The 16,038-nt window shown below is 46.5% G+C and overlaps 1 protein-coding gene across 1 annotated transcript in view; it reads right to left on the bottom strand.

The window, feature by feature from the left end:
- The window catches only part of zc3h3 (zinc finger CCCH-type containing 3), a 43,382-nt gene that overhangs the window by 5,135 nt on the left and 22,209 nt on the right, over positions 1-16,038 (bottom strand). Inside the window, exons 4-9 of the mRNA XM_028404125.1 lie at positions 14,045-14,198; positions 7,350-7,513; positions 5,434-5,509; positions 4,894-5,052; positions 4,438-4,507; positions 2,404-2,535 (exon numbers count right to left, since the gene is read on the bottom strand). Coding sequence (XP_028259926.1) covers positions 2,404-2,535; positions 4,438-4,507; positions 4,894-5,052; positions 5,434-5,509; positions 7,350-7,513; positions 14,045-14,198 — 755 coding nt within the window. The remainder of the gene's footprint in view (positions 1-2,403; positions 2,536-4,437; positions 4,508-4,893; positions 5,053-5,433; positions 5,510-7,349; positions 7,514-14,044; positions 14,199-16,038) is intronic.

Below are 16,038 nucleotides of genomic sequence, written 5' to 3'. Positions count from 1 at the left end.
TGTTACTGGACTTAAGGCTGTGATCAGAACAACATTACTGTCCCACTAACTCACTGCAATGACACCACTGTGGTGACACAGCGGAGAGAAAGCATGGCTGCCCTGTTCACGGCCACACAGTGGAACCAGGCCCACACTGGCCTGTTGCTTGGATGCAACTATTCAGGCTTCAAAAGTTAAAATCACATGTCCTGAAAATGTTAATATAAAACTGAGAAAGCCCTTAAATCTATTTTAAAAAAAAATGAGCACCTTATTAGTTTACTGTAGTAGGTTTAGAGTCACTAACTCACATGACATGGAAGCTACTGAAAACCTGCAGCTTGGCAGTAGTTGCTGTTTTTGATTGTTGAGTTCAGACTCATGTTTGGTCTGGGGGACTTTGGGGCAGCTCTGGCACAGACCCATGGCGGTGTCCTGGGGTGTTTGCTAAGATTCTGGCAGTGGTGGGTTCTAGGGGGTCCCCCTTCCGTGGATCAGGATCGTTCCACTTCTTCTAGCCGATGCTCAATCAGACCGGGATCAGACCAGGATCTGACACCTTTCTGTGATGGTTAGGCAGACCTTTGTGTAGCACCTGTTACACCTTTGAAGCAGCGTGCTGTTTTGTGGAATGGAATGCTGTATGAAGAACAGCCGAGTATAAGAGAACACGCTGCAGGAGCAGCTTTAGCTTCTTGTTGTTCCCGACATATCGTCAAAGTGAAAATAAAGTCTGATCCCTTTGTTAAAGGTAGCATCCATGCAAACAGCCCAAACCAGCAAACTGGCCACACAACACTAAACAAAACCTAGATTTAACACCACGACTCTGCTTAGTGAAGGAGTTACATCTGATGAAAAGAAAGTCAATAATGAAAAGAACTGAAAACGATGAAACTAGTGGGAATGTTTGGAAAGCACGCACAGACCCTGCGAGGTCGTGTGAGCGTGAGACAAAGCTAGGATGAGGGAGGATGGTAGCAGAGGAGGAGGAGGAGGAGGAGGAGGAAGGAGGCGAGGAGCAGACTTAACCCTTGAGCTGCTGGAGTGTCTGCCTGCCTGCCCCGTAGTGCCATCCTCAGCAGTTTTTCCATCTATAATTACTGCCTGCTATCCATCATAGAGCCGCCAGAGCCTCGCAGCGCAGTGCTCCATAAACACACGCACATGCACTCAGGCACAAACACACACACACACAGGGGGAAAATCACAGACCTAAGCACTTCGGCTAATAGAATAAATATTAATATCCCTTTTGTTTTCTATATCCTCATTTCCCCATGCACTATTTAAATGAGGTCTGACAGTGTGAAAAAGCATCTGTTTCACACCCGACGCTCAAAGACAAGCAGAGGGGAGAGGAGAGGGGGAGACAAAGGGAGGAGAGACATGAGAGGAGGGGAGGAGGAGGTGTTTAAGGAGGACATGGGCACATGGGTGTGTGTGTGTGGTGACTTGACAGTCTTGAGTCATGTGTAGGTAGCTCTCTGTTACCCATCAGGCCCTCAATGTGTCACTCAGACACTACAGTTATGCCATCATGGACCGCCACCCCCTGCAGCTGTTGCTGCCTGTGTGTCACTGTGTACATGTGTGTGTGTGTGCACGTGGGCGTGGAGTGGTTACTAAACTACTTGTTTACCTAAGCCTCAGTGTAACTTTAGGAGAACTTTATACATATAAAACAATGCAAAGAGACCTGCAGATAACACAACGTGATGCTAAATGACAATAACATACAAACTGCTAGAGTGTAATTATCGTTTCAGTTATTCAGTCTAACGTAGTTATGCAAGTTTCACTTGTGCATGTGAGCTCTCTGCTCTACTGGAAATTGTTTACAACTCTGAAAGACTGCTGGAGACTGTCTGGATTTGGTGTAGTCAGCTCTGCTTAAGGGAAAACTTTGCAGATATGGAAGTAGATTTGTCCGCCTAGAATGTGTGCATGATGTTTAAATGAACAATATCTCTTCTCTCAATGCAGCCTGCTCCAAGAGCTGAACGATCCTTTGCCAGGTGACGTAAAATGAATCATCTGGTGAATTTTAGAGCTCAGACTACAAGTCTTACAGAGTTTAGACTTTACAGCTTTGGAGGGCTCCTTATAATAGGAAGGGACTGTGCAGAGGAAGTATACAGAAGTTGGAAGAGTAACTGTGCACAAGCAGCAGGAGCAGGGAGCAGAGAGCTGCAGAGCTGCTGGTACCAGGAAGTGCCCTTTGTCTCTGTTTTCTCTGCTCATGAAACACTGGTTCAATCATGTATAGACAGTCAGCATTAATATTTGTTATTTTACACTTTGTAGCATCTAGATCATGAAAATGCTGACGGCCATCTCTGTTGGATAAGTGTCATAAAGAGCCTGTGGCATGCAGTCTGAGGCACTCTCTCACTAATGTGTTTGTGTGTGTGTTTTTACCTTCTCTCCCTCAGGACAGTAGCCTTTGACGAAGTCCTCACACACTTCTGCTTTGCGGGACACGTAGACATGACTGTAAGGACAGTCACTGTTGTTGCAGATGCCCTTCAGAAAGTAGGAACACACCGGCATCTAGGGGGAGAGCGACAGTCACATATAAGTACTCTGAACCTGTGGAATAAGTCAGATTTCCAGCCAAACATAGTGGAGATTTCAGAGCTGGAAGTTTCAGGAGTGAATGGAAACACAGGACATCAGTTACAATTTGACATTTGTATGTAAAACAGAGCGAGGAAGTGAGCAGGGGTGATGAGAGCCTGAGATTACATGAGATTACACGACTTTGTCGACAGACGTGTGGCTCTAAAACCACACCAGCACCCTGCACACGGTTCAGACATGTCCGGTGTGCCAAGCGATCTGTCACACTGAGCAGCTAAATGACCTTAATTGCAGTTGACAGCGGCAGAGTGAAAGTGAATGTGTGTCTTGACAGTGTGTGTGTGTGTGTGTGTGTGCGCACAGACAGAGATCTCCTGTTTGGACTGTGGGGGCGAGCCTGGTGGAGGCCGGTCTAAATATACCTCTGAGGGGGGTGTTTCTGTGAAGAAGGATGACGGGGGAGGCACAGTGTGAGAGCGACTCCTCCTCGTTGAGATGGGATCAGTTCTACCTAATTAACTGCTACAGAAATATTTATCCAGCCTGCAGCTCGTCCAGCTCTCATGATGTGTTTATGTGCTCTGGATGTGCGCACAGACTGGGCTGGGGTCGGGTGGTGTTCCCAGTGTGTGTGTGTGTGTGTGTGTGTGTGTGTGTGTGGAGGGGTAATGCCAGGGGAGTTGGCTTGGGGGATATCTGGTTTCGGAGAATTTGTGGTAGCGGGGGGACAGTTGGGTGGGGTGCAGGATTCAGGATTCAGGCTCGTCTATCCACACTAGTGCCCAGATCAAGTTCGGAGGGGTGCTGGGGTAAAACCTATAAACCTGCACCCCTCTTTAATCACCCCCCCCCCCACATCAGTCCAGAGCCTGCATACAGTCCTGCATGAAATAGGAGCGGGTGTATCCTCTGGAGGGAGGGGCTAAAGGTTTTGTGGAGGGGTGCTGTTTGAGAGGTGGCATTACACACAGACAGCTGGTCTCTCAGCACTTACAGTGTGACAGCCAACACAGGTGCAGGCCATTGTGTGTGTGTGGCAGTGGGGCACCTGTTGTTGTGGAGTTGTTTGTCTGACAAAAAAGACAGCTTTCCCTTTCTGAGCGTGTAGACTTTCCCTTAGAAGGGCATGAGTATTTACTACACAGACACACACAGACACACACACACACTAGAAACCCAAACGTAGATCCAGTAATCAGGCGATACCCTTTCATAGGATTTGAGTGGTATTTTTTTACTTTATTTATTTAGAGGCACATGGTGGAGGTTGAATCTAAATTGACAATGTTTTATATGTTTTTCTTTGAAATAACTACAACATCATTTGATAAATAACTTCACCTATAACACGTGGAGGCTCAGGACTTTGTGATGGTCCTTGAATGTACCACGTGTTGAAAGTTGGGAAATCTGGAAATGAGAACTAAATCTGTGCTTGAATGCATTCTTTGTGTCTAATTAAAAATTCAGCAAAAATAAACCGTTTGCACCGACGAGATTCTGTCAAGAACAAAAACAAAAATCTGCCATCCTTTGCAAAGTTAGGAAGCTCTGACTGACTGACATGTGATCAGCATATGTTTATGCCTTTTCCTAATTTGATTTACCAGCTGGTTCGTAGATCTACATTAGGCTGAGAGTTTGACCCCTGAGCCGCTCCCTGAATCTCCAATCAGGTCAGGTCTTCCTCACACGATCCTGTGCCATGGATACAGGAGCTGTGCCAGGTGCACAAATATGATCCAGCGACTGTACCCAATACTGTGTCATCTTATACCCCTTCACTGTACCCTGGCCTGTGCAATGAAAACCCATAAAACACTATGTTGCACAACATCCAGGCTACCTCTGTGTGTGTGTGCGTGTTCTTACCTTCTCCTTGGCCACCTTGTGTGAGAATGGGCAGGTGCCATTTGCCGGTTTGCACGTCCCTCTAAGAAACCTGCGGGGAAAAAAAAAACAACAAACCTGAAACAAGAACAGATTCCTGAGCCACACAGACCCCCCGTCAACGCTTTCAGCAATTTCTGAAACTGGAACATCACCAACCGAAAACAGTGAGGAAGCCAAGAGAAACATCCAGCAGGTCTTTAACTGGTGCTTTGATATACAGCAGCGCTCCTTGCTGAGCGTGGAAAACCTTACAGAGTGCTCAGTGGCAGGATGCGGTACTCGGACCAGGACAATATTTCATCTCATTCCACAGTGATAAGAAGCAAAATTATTACCTAATCAAATAATTACCAAAAAAAAACTAATCTGTGGTTCTGTTTGATCAATATTTTAGAGAAGGTAACAGACAACATGAATCAGAATTCATTCTGTTACCTGGTGCAGACCGCCACCTTATCGGGGTCATGAATGTATGGACAGCTCATGCCGCGGTTACATTTTCCAAAGCGGTTGTAGTACATGCAGTACTGCTTCTGCTGCTTCTTCTGCTGCTGCTTCTGTCTGATGATGGCGAGGCTCCGCTGGACTGCACGGCTAGATTCAGGAAACACAAGCACACCGCAGGTATCAATAGTCAATGATGTGATCGCTTGTGGGAATTACAGAGGATACATGTTTTTGGGATTAGTGCTTTTGTTCCTTCCCCTGTGAGGGTTCCTGGGCACCTTATTTTATTTTAAAAAACGACTCCTGGCTGTGTCGCCGTTAGCTGACAGCGATGAAAGGCAGTTAATAATGGTGCGGAGAGAGAGGAGGCTCAAATGCAAAAGTCTTGGCTGGATTTGGTTTCATGATGGTTATCTTGTATGAAGAGAGCCAACAGGACGACCCACAAATAACTGTTGTTAATTAAAAGCTGTGTAAGACTTTCTCCATACACATTCACATACACAGATTTGTTGAAGCGGCTGTTACCTGGCCAAGTGACGAGTGCTGGAGGGCCGGGTGGAGGCAGGGCTCATGTGTGAGGGGTGGTGGGTGGAAAACCGTCCTACATGAGGAGGAAAGAGACAGTTAAAAAAATCCCTGCATTCAGTTTTCAGCACATAAGCGGCATAAAATCTACAAATATTTGGCTTTTCACAGATGTGCAGAGAGATTCCCTACATGTTTATTGCCTGTAGTCACCACTCACTCTATGGAAGCATGAAAACAATGATCAAGAGACATGAGCTGAAACCTTGGAAGTGCAGTTCCTTCACGTGTAACCATGGGCCGCAGGTAAAGATCAACCGTCTGTTTTCTGGTGAGCAATTTTTAGCTCAGGGTGGAGTCTTTGTGAGTCTCAGCTCTGGGTTAATACAAATAAGGGCAAAAACGTGGAGGATCAGTGGAGCTCAGAGGGGCATCAACCCTCGTCCAGGTCACAATTCAAAGAACTGCATCGCCACCTCTTCCTGTCTCAGCTACAGAAGTTGCTGCAAATTTCTGTATTAAGGCTTAAAATTACTCGTAATTTCATTTTGAGTGACATGTGGTCGCTGGCCTTTTTTGTTTCGCCACGTCTTGATGCTGCCAAGCTGGCAACAGCAGTTTGAGAACTGGAAATAGGGAAACTTACTGGTGACATCGGGGCAGATTCATCCTGCTCTACTTGCAGCCTGTGGCATAAACTTCTCATAACTAACAGTAAATGTTACCAGCATGATTTGCACGGTTTTCAATATGCATATCAATTAAAAAACAACTCAGCAACCGTTGTTTTGATATAAATACATATATAAAATATTTCAAAAGTCAATTCACATCAGATACGTCGCTGATGAAGCTGTATGAGTGTGTGTTTGTGCAGTGAGCTGCAATAGCAACTGGATATGTGTTATTTATACTGTGGTGGTTTGACGCACTGGTGCCAAAGCCAAACATGACGTCCGGCTCCATCTGACGACAACGTAAACACTATGTACCCAAAGTTCTGTGAAAACATGTGCACTGTGTGCGTGTGTGTGTGCACGTGTGGACAGCAGGGAGACAACGAATCTGACGTGACTGATCAGATTCTGCCTCTAATTTTGGAACTTGTTGCGGCTGTTCGAGCTCTCATCGTGTGATTTAAGCAGAGCAGGATTGCGGTCTGTGGCTCCGCACCAAGAACAAGCGTGAAGCTCGCTGTAGGAAGATGTGAGATCCGACTCCTGCCCAGAAGACACCTGAGGCGCAATTTCCAAAGGATGCAGGGGTGTGTGTGTGTGTGTGAGTAGAGTGTGTGTGAGTGAACATGTTGGGATGCTGGTCACGACCTCAGGAGAATCGAGCTCTTCAATTTCACCTGCAGCTTTACTTGCACTCGAATGTGTAAAGGAGAGAAGTGGAGGAGTGTGAAGGTGCAGAGGCAGATCCGGGCTTTAATCTGCACCGTCCAGTTCTCCAGGCCCTCCCCCGTGCCACTCTGACAGATGACAACTTTATTATTTCAGATGGCAAATCCGGCCAGCTCCACTAAGTCTATTAGAGAGCATGTGGACAGAGCTACAGCCACAAACATGAATAAACACTCCCGTATCACCTCAGGCTCACAGCCCCGTACTCATGAATGTGATACCAGCCATTAATAGAGCGGGTATCGACTCTCGGTTTGCTTTAGTTTCACAGACAGTGAAATGTGCCCAAAGCACTGAGCAATAAAAGCAAATAAGAAACAACTGCTAGCATGAAACAAAGTCAGATTTGAGCTCCGGTTCACTTCTACTTCATTGATATTTTTCCAAATGGTGGTTCTGGAATTTGTATTTTTAACACAAAAATCAAACCAAAAAATCTAATGTTGCAATGTGGAGTTCAGATTCTGAATAATTTCAACACAATGTAAATGCACAAACGGAGGTGTGTACCTGTTCGGTTGATGGACATGTTAGCCGCCACGGTACGGGACAGCTTATTGGCCGACACGCGGTACAGGGATCCACGTATCCAGCACATGCTGCTACCTCTCCAGTGCTGGGTGGACGATGGGTGTCGGTCATGGGGAGCTCGAAGTCGGTTCTGAAGGAAGCTCCTGTGAGGAAGACAGAGACAAAGAGACGGGACGGGGGATGTGTAGTGACGATTATCTGTTTAAATACTGTGAAACTTTTGGTCATGCCGTGCCCAGAGGTGGATCATTATCTGTTCACTCTCTCTTAGTTCCACCCCTCTTTTGCCCATCTTATACTACAGAATACCCCCACCCCTTCTTCCCTGAAGTCTCCCCCCTCCCTCCATCTTTCTCTCCCTCTCTCTCTCTCTCTCTCCCCCCTCCCATGTCACAGCACTCTGTTAAATTGCTCCTCTAATGGAAAGGACGGCAGTGTGGAAATGGAGAGAATTGAAAAGAGGAGAGGAGGAAATCAATGAGATAATAGGCAGGGCAGGGGGCCAGAGCAGCGAGGTTGGCCCCTACACTGTGGAGTGAACAGACCACACACACACACCTGCTACAGTATGTACAGTACACACAATCACAGGCCCCCCACACACATGCTCACCATTCAGGAGTCACTCAGTGGGCTCGTTTGTGTGTGTGTGTGTGTGGGTCTGCGGTGTGTACAGGCTGCTGGGTGGTGGTGGTGGTTGTGGTGGTGGTGGTGGGGTGGTGTAGGGGTTATGGCGATAAATTGCGCTGTCCTGTCACTTCTATTTGGGGCGGATTGGGGCTGGTGTGCAGGGCGCCGCTGGAGGTAATTTGCTGCCGTATTTCAGATGGGCTGGAAATGGGTTTAGAGCGAGAGTTCATGCCTCCCATTACAGAGAAGAGAGAGGGTTACCCCGAACGCACGCCGCGCACAAAACAACTGACACGGACGCTTAACACGCCAGGAGCTGCTGCACTGCCGCAAATAGGGAAAAAAACGGAGCAAATATCAGCCGGCGGCCACGTTCGCATGCACCGCCTACTTGACTGTGTGCCATAACTCACAGCACGGACACTCAGTTTCACTCATACAAGATCAGTAGCTGCCCTACACGGGGCAACTGCAGCCAGGGGAGCTGTAATGGAGGCTAATGTTGGAGCGCTGACTGCTACCCAGGGAGGCTTAAACAAGGACCGGGTGGCCTGGGGAGCCACAATGGAGGTTAATGGGGATATGACATGAACAGTTAACAGACAGCAGTTAACCCTGACACAGGGCTGCAGTCAGGGACTGTGATATCCAGTCTGTGAGGATGTTTTCTCACTGGGTTCACATGTTGGAGTCCAGAGGGATCTGAGTTCACACACACACACAACTGCTCCAGTTCTTATGATGTCCTCATAAAATGCAGCTGCTCTTGATGTGACATTGTGTTTCTATTTGTACGGCCATGCAAACAAGAAAACCTTTCTGTCTGAATGACACTCATGCATGATCACTTATGATGAGCATGAAACAAACACTGTTTGCTGCTCACGAATCAACAACTTTCTAGTTCAAAACAAGTCAGAAGTGGGACCTGTAATGTAGATTCAGGAGATTCTAACAGTTGGCACATTCATACTTTAAATAGAAGGAAAGTGCACAGACGTGTTTGCATCTTTACACTTTGTGCATAAATGAAGTTCTCAGTCCTCTGTGTGGCTGTCCATGCAGCCGTGTGAATGAGTTTTACAAACAGCATTAGTGAAAACAGCTTCTACAGGAGCAGATGACCAACACCAATTAGAGTCTTTAAAGAAGAGAGAGAGGCCAGAGAGGAAGAAAAGCCAACACAGCAGAGAAACAAAACCTCAAAGACAGGACAAACATTCAGTCCTTCATTGCTACAAGACTTGAGGGACACACTCACTGAGTCAGCATCCAAACGTCTTTTTAAAGCCGCACCAATCGATATCTTCTATATTAATGAATAAAATGGCAACATGTCACTCAAAGTGACACATACGCGTCAATGGTTTGATCTGAAGTACAGTTACTGCTGGTTCATTCTTGTTTTTCCTTGTCACAATCAGAGCAGGCCTGAACCAACAGGCAGGTAAAACCAGAAACTAGAATTACTATTAATAAAAAAAAATTAAGGTCATGCATCTACTTTACTTTGCAAGGCTGGATCAACCTCATCAACTCATAAAAAGATGGAATAATAAATCTCTCTCTCTCACACACACACACACAAGCTGGGTTAAACCCACAGTGTGTCCTTGCATATATTCTCTGGCCCTTAAACACCGAAGCAACAAAATGACATGTTTTTCTTGGAATTACTGACTGTATGATTTTGTATTATTTTCCTCCAAGCTGTCAAAAGCTGCACAAAAAAATGCACCAAAAGCCGTCATCATAGCACTTAAAATACACCGAGTAGTGGTTTCTCAAAGGACTCTAAAAAGAAGCACCGGGCATGAAGCTGAAGATGGACTGTCGTGTAACTCTGTGATCTCATGAATCTTTTGAGTATCCAGCTGCCTTTACAAACTTAAAATATATAATTACAAAAATATAAACAGCCAGGTAAGGTCTGGTCCATCAGTGAAGTTTGTGTACTGTGAAACTCTTCCAGGTCTGTTAGTGGTGGAGGTCAGAGTAAAAGAACTTTAACTCATCAAAAAAGAATGAAAAAAAAATATATATGGAGGAAAAAAGCAAGAAACAGAGGACGGAGGAAGGGCACAAAGAAACTCCCATGAGACTGGGCTGCATGCATGAGTGTGTGTGTGTGTGTGTGCAGGTGTGTGTATGTGCACTGCTCTGACCATGCGATGTGCAGATAAAGGAGAGAGCGATTCAGCACTACCGGCACCGTTGATGAATGATCCGACTTTTGTTTTAGTGACAGGGAAGAATTTGGAGGGTCGCGCGAATGCTCAGAATAATGCTGCCCTTGTCTTATTTGTCTGCAACCCAAGCATTAGTAAGCTCATATTGGAAAACAGTTACCCTTGAAACAGAGCGCAGCAAAAACAGTCATCGGCTAATTCCAACTGTGAGGACTGCTGCTCTTCTTCGGGGCACTTAAAGGAAACCAACGCGTCACCATAAAGTCCAACTTACAGGAGGAAAGCAGCGTTCAGAGGCAGGCGCAGAGAGAGCCGGAGAATCCAGTGTGAACAGCAGCAGACAAACTGAGGTGACAGGTGAATGACTAATGTGATAAGTAATGAGTTAATGAATGAATCGCGGTATGAAAGGGGATGAATGGGGGAGTGAATGCGGGAAAAGGAGGAGAGAAGTGAAGAAGAGGGAGCGCTGCTTCACTTTATTGCCCAGTCTCTTACATCCTGTGCTGATCGATACTGAAGCACTAAAGGAGATGAGCGCCTGCACCGTGCGTGCATGTGTGTGTGCATAGATATATATATATACACACACACTTGAAGATAGCATAGTTGGAGTTGGGGTGTCTTACCATGTCAGAGGTTTTTAACATTTGTGCCAAAGAGAAAGGCGAAGAGAAGGCTGCAGGATCAAATGTGATCAAAAAGAGAGGCCTAAAACTAGAGAGAGAGCAGCAACAGAGCAAACAGTGGGGGGCAGAACATTACAGACCGGTTCAGGGGAGAGAAAAAATAGGCAGGGTGTGGGAGAGATGAGGGGAGGGCTGGGCTGTAATTTATCCTCCAGTGTGCGTGCTTTACGGCTTTCTTAATTCAACTCCTGCTACTATTAATGGAGTTAATGTTGAGATTATATCTATTTTCTGGTGGCGGGGCCTGAAATACTGCAGCCGATTCCCCCGCCCCCCTTCAAGCTGCTCCCTGGCTCTAAATCACCCGCCACGCTCTTTATGTTTAAAACTAGATGAGAGCGTGGCATTCTGGGTAGGGAGAGCGGCACTTCCTGTGGGCCTGGGAGGAGGAAGAGGTCAGTTCTAATGTTAAAGGTTCCACTTTGCTCTCCAACTACAGGAGAAAAAAGCACACTTAAGACTTTCCTTTAACATGTTTACATGTTAACCCTTTTGTTGACATTGTTGTGACGTGTTTAGACGTTTTAATCATTGGAAAAGAAATTGCTTTTATGTCTGCATCTAATCTTGGGCCACATCGCACGCTTAGTATCCAGAATTTTAACATTCTGCGTGACTGTGTCTGATCTCTACGCTGCTGGACTTTAGTGCAAGCTTGTGTCTGGTGTTCAGCTCTGAGCCATAGCACTGATAAGAGCTGAGGACATATGAGGACAGGGATCAGTGGGTCTGATAGGCCAAAGATGAAGAGCAGCACTCGGTACTTAAGAGCAGAGAATATGAGCTCATGCTCCACTCAATAGCTTCAAATTGATAAAAGCAGCAGTGGTCTTTGGAGTTAAACAGATAGATAAGCAGGAGAAAGGAGAGGGTGAGCGGGAGAGGAGGAGGAGGAGGAGGGGAGACAAGTCTCCCAGGGGACCCGACCTGTCCCCCTCCCTCCCTATCTCTTTCCTCACTTCCACACACTTGGTGATATTTCACAGGATGTCACAGGGCTCAAATTGAAAATCCCTTGATGAATCAATATTTACTGCAGCAGCTAAATGAATAGTAATAAGTCACCAGAGGCCCGGGTCCAGTCCAGGTCCCTCTGTCTCACCAAATCTGGATTACACAAATGAACCCCTATCACACAAAACATACAGTGCACAAAATGAACGGTTGAAAAACAGGTTAGGGATCAAACTACAAAGCAGACACCCTGGATTAACCGATCATCAGCGCCAAACTTCTGACACTGTGACTACATGAAATCTGTTCACAGTGAAGCAAAATCTGACGAGCTTACATGGAAACCAGTGTTCAGGCCATTGACAGTAAAAACTATGGACAGAGCTTCCGTGACGTCACCCGTTTGTTTCTGAAGAGCCGTTTTGAGGCTCGGGGGGAGGTTCCGGGACGTGATGACCGCCGCCATGTTGACAGCGTCACATCCAGCAAAACTCTCAAATATGGACAAAGAGGGGGAGCACGAGCGGGGTTTAGGGGGGGCGGGCGATCGTGGAAGCAGGAAACTCACGCTGTGATATGTCAACCGCCTGTCACTCAAGCGGCAACGCCCATAATTATGCGTAATTTTAAGTCCGAATACAATTGAAACGAGTGGGTTGTAAAAAAATTCACCCCCCCTACAATTGACACTAGAAGTGAACCTATCATCTGAGACCAGAGTGGTTTTTTGTACCAGGCTGTAAACATGTTAATTTCTGCTGTGAAATCGGCCATTTTAACATGGGAGTCTATGGGAAATTACTCGCTTTTGGAGCCAGCCCCCAGCTGTTGCAGTGTGAATTACAAGTTTTGACACTTCCGCATGGGCTTCCACTTTGAGCCCCGAAGGTTGCCGCTTGGTTCAGACTCAACTTTTAAATGAATGTAAACAGCACATGGTTAATCAGCTGCTGCTCGTCTTCTGCACGATGATATATCCGTGGATACGTTCGTAACTTCACTCTGTGATGATGCTAAAACACTGCCGTGTAAACCCTTTACCTCAGTGATGACCTCACCACCAAACAGTAGAAGATCTCACACAGATCTTCTTGAATTTACCTGTTACCGGACCTAAAATGGTGCAATATGTGTAATATAATGAATAGATAGGTAGACTACCGTCAGAGCGTAGCCACAGATACAGTTTTAAGACAAAAAGCGAGTGGGCTAGTAAATAAAACATGTAGTAACAGGACATTTCGAGTGGAATCAAGAGCCACTGGTGGTTCATATCCTGAGTGTAAGGATGTAAGGGAGACAGAAGGATGAGTACTGAGACTGAGAGGATGCAAGTCAGACTAATGAAAGTAGGAAATTAAAAAAAAGAGAGACGTGTAGAACGTTATGACATTAAGAAAAGGACCCGCCCTCCATCTCTCTGATGCGTCCCCAGCTGGTGTGAGTTAATGTGAGCAGCCCACTGGTGTAAATGGTTTATTCTCTGGGTTATCTACTGTGTAAAAATGAGCACCATAAATTTCTGACCTCTTCCACTCATTCTACACATGACGATGACATAAAAGACAGAGCGCCGCTGCACTGAAGGATATTAGCCAAAGAGTCACATTAAGAACAGAGAGAGAGAGGGAGGGTGTGTGTCTGTGTGTGTGAGTGTGTGTGTGTGTGGCTGTGTGTGTGTGTCTGTGTGTGTGTGTGTGTCTGTGTGTGTCTCTGTGTGTGTCTGTGTGTGTGTGTGTGTCTCTGTGTGTGTGTGTGTGTGTGTGTGGCTGTGTGTGTGGCTGTGTGTGTGTGTGTCTCTGTGTGTGTGTGCCTGTGTGTGTGAGTGTGTGTGTGTGTGTGTCTGTGTGTGTGTGTCTGTGTGTGTGTGTGTCTGTGTGTGTCTCTGTGTGTGTCTCTGTGTGTGTGGCTGTGTGTGTGTGTGTGTCTGTGTGTGTGTGTCTGTGTGTGTGTGTGTGTCTGTGTGTCTGTATCTGTGTGTGTGTGAGTCTGTGTGTGTGTCTGTGTGTGTGTGTGTGTCTGTGTGTGTCTGTGTGTCTGTGTGTGTGTGTGTGTGTGTGTCTGTGTGTGTGTGTGTGTGTGTGTGTCTGTGTGTCTGTGTGTGTGTCTGTGTGTCTCTATCTGTGTGTCTGTGTGTGTGTCTGTCTGTCTGTGTGTGTGTCTGTGTGTCTGTGTGTGTGTCTGTCTGTCTGTGTGTGTGTCTGTGTGTTACCTAGCTGTTTGGATCCTCTTGGCTCGCCAGGACAGGGCCGGGTTGTAGTGGATGGTGTGTGTGGCGCCAGAGCCCGGGCGGGTTACCATCTTGTAGCGGGTCCTGAACACCCGCTGGGAGGCGGGGCTGCGACTGAAGGAGGTGGAGGTGGGATCTGCAGAAAAATAATTAAGAACAGACGAGTCAGAAATTCTGCATGTGTGAAAACCGCACGCAGAAACAGAAGATGCAGCCAGTACATGAATAAATGCACACACACACACACACACACACACACACAAGTTTGTCTGAGGACTCTGGCAGGTGTGCTCTTTAATAAGCTTCACATATAAAAATGAGAGGGAATAACAAAGGCAGAATTTTTATGAGTCTAATAAATCATGTGCTCTGTCTCTTTCCTCGCTGCCTTCATTCCTCCCGCCCAGCCTCCCTCCTTCCTCCTCACTCCTCAAGTCTCATTCGTTATATCATTTTACAAATCCATCAGAGAGGAGGCATAAGAGTGGAGGGATTGGAACAGAAAAAACAGGGACTAAGTGTTGTTATTTATTTATATATTTGGCTGCGTATCCATCATGTTGTTTTATGATGGTCTGAGCACGCTGACGCACTCCCATGAACAAAATCTGCATCGTGTAGTGGCTAAGTTGCCGTTCACATCAGTTAAAACCCATCATTATTAAATATAGGAGGAAGTCTCTGAAGTCTGATACGTAAAGTTTCATTTTAGTCCCAATTGGCCAAATATTTGCCAGAAGACATTTGCCATCACAGTCAGTCCCACAGAGTTGTACAGCGGCAGAAGGTGAGAGGGGTTTGAAAGCAGCTCTGTGTTTCTGAGACAGCAGCACCTGCGGTTAGTAAACCTGCCCTGAGCTTTTGCCATGACGCGGTCTCTGTACTGTTCCACAGTGGTGAAAATAGAGCCGAGCCATAAGGCCAAGCTCTCAGTTTCTCAGTGGGTCCTCGGTCCCTACGCTCACTGGTGGGCGTGAACTTTAAGTAACAGCTGAATGAACATGATTGTAAATCAGATTTCTCTGCTGGGAGCAGGACTTAGTTTGGAAGTTTGAGACATTTGCTGCTCCTCCATGTTGGAACCAGTGGAGATGGTCTGGGCACCTCATGAGGGATGCATACTGAACGCCTCCTTTTAGGCCCCGTTCACACTGGGGAAAAAAATGTGGCTTAAGCAGGATTTAGCCGCATCCAGATCAATCCAGATGTGTTTTTTCTGAGTGAGAACACCTCCAATCCGGCTGAATCCAGTTTGATTTCAATCCAGGATTGGCTCAAATGCGGCTCAGGTGTGAACGCAGCGAATCCGGCTAGCCACATTATTAGCCATATTACGAGGCGCCACCTAGTGGTTTGGAGAACAGCAAACACGCTGGATGAAGCCGGATTGAGTGCGGACACAACTGTGTGCTAGCCAGATTTGAAAATAGGTCTCAACGCATCCAGCTTCCAATCCTACTCTAGCTGGAATGACTTTCTCCAGTGTGAACGGGGCCTTAGAGATTTACACAGGACTCCTCGTTGGACGACATACCCACCACAGGTGGCCTGGGTGTATTTGGGGGTCCTGCAGGTGGAGATGGAGACAGCTGCTGGGTGTGAATCGCAGCTCTTTCGCTACAAGCATCACATTTTTATTGCCGCTTTGTCCGGTGATGGTGACTGTTGCTTGGTGTGTATGACATTACAGCTGCCAAGACAAACAAAAATCTAAATCCTGATGTGGGGGAATAACTTTCAGTAATACAGGCAGAAAAAAAAACAGATTCAATGCATCATGAATCTGCTGCACATAGTCATTCAAATGATTCCACCCTGAAAAAAAGTCATCATCTGCACCACCCCTTTCTAACAATCATTCACCGCGGTGGTCAGCGACAGCACTCCGTCTTCCTAATGAGTGAAGAGAAGACGGGGTGAGGAGAGGTGCGAGCGAGGCATAACAAATGAGATTATGCACCCTGTGAGCAGCTCAT

Source organism: Parambassis ranga, chromosome 4 (genome assembly GCF_900634625.1).
Source record: "Parambassis ranga chromosome 4, fParRan2.1, whole genome shotgun sequence".
NCBI classification, from domain to species: domain Eukaryota; kingdom Metazoa; phylum Chordata; class Actinopteri; family Ambassidae; genus Parambassis; species Parambassis ranga.
The sequence above is the reverse complement of the archived record's forward strand: the minus strand, read 5'-3'. Positions and strand labels throughout refer to the sequence as shown.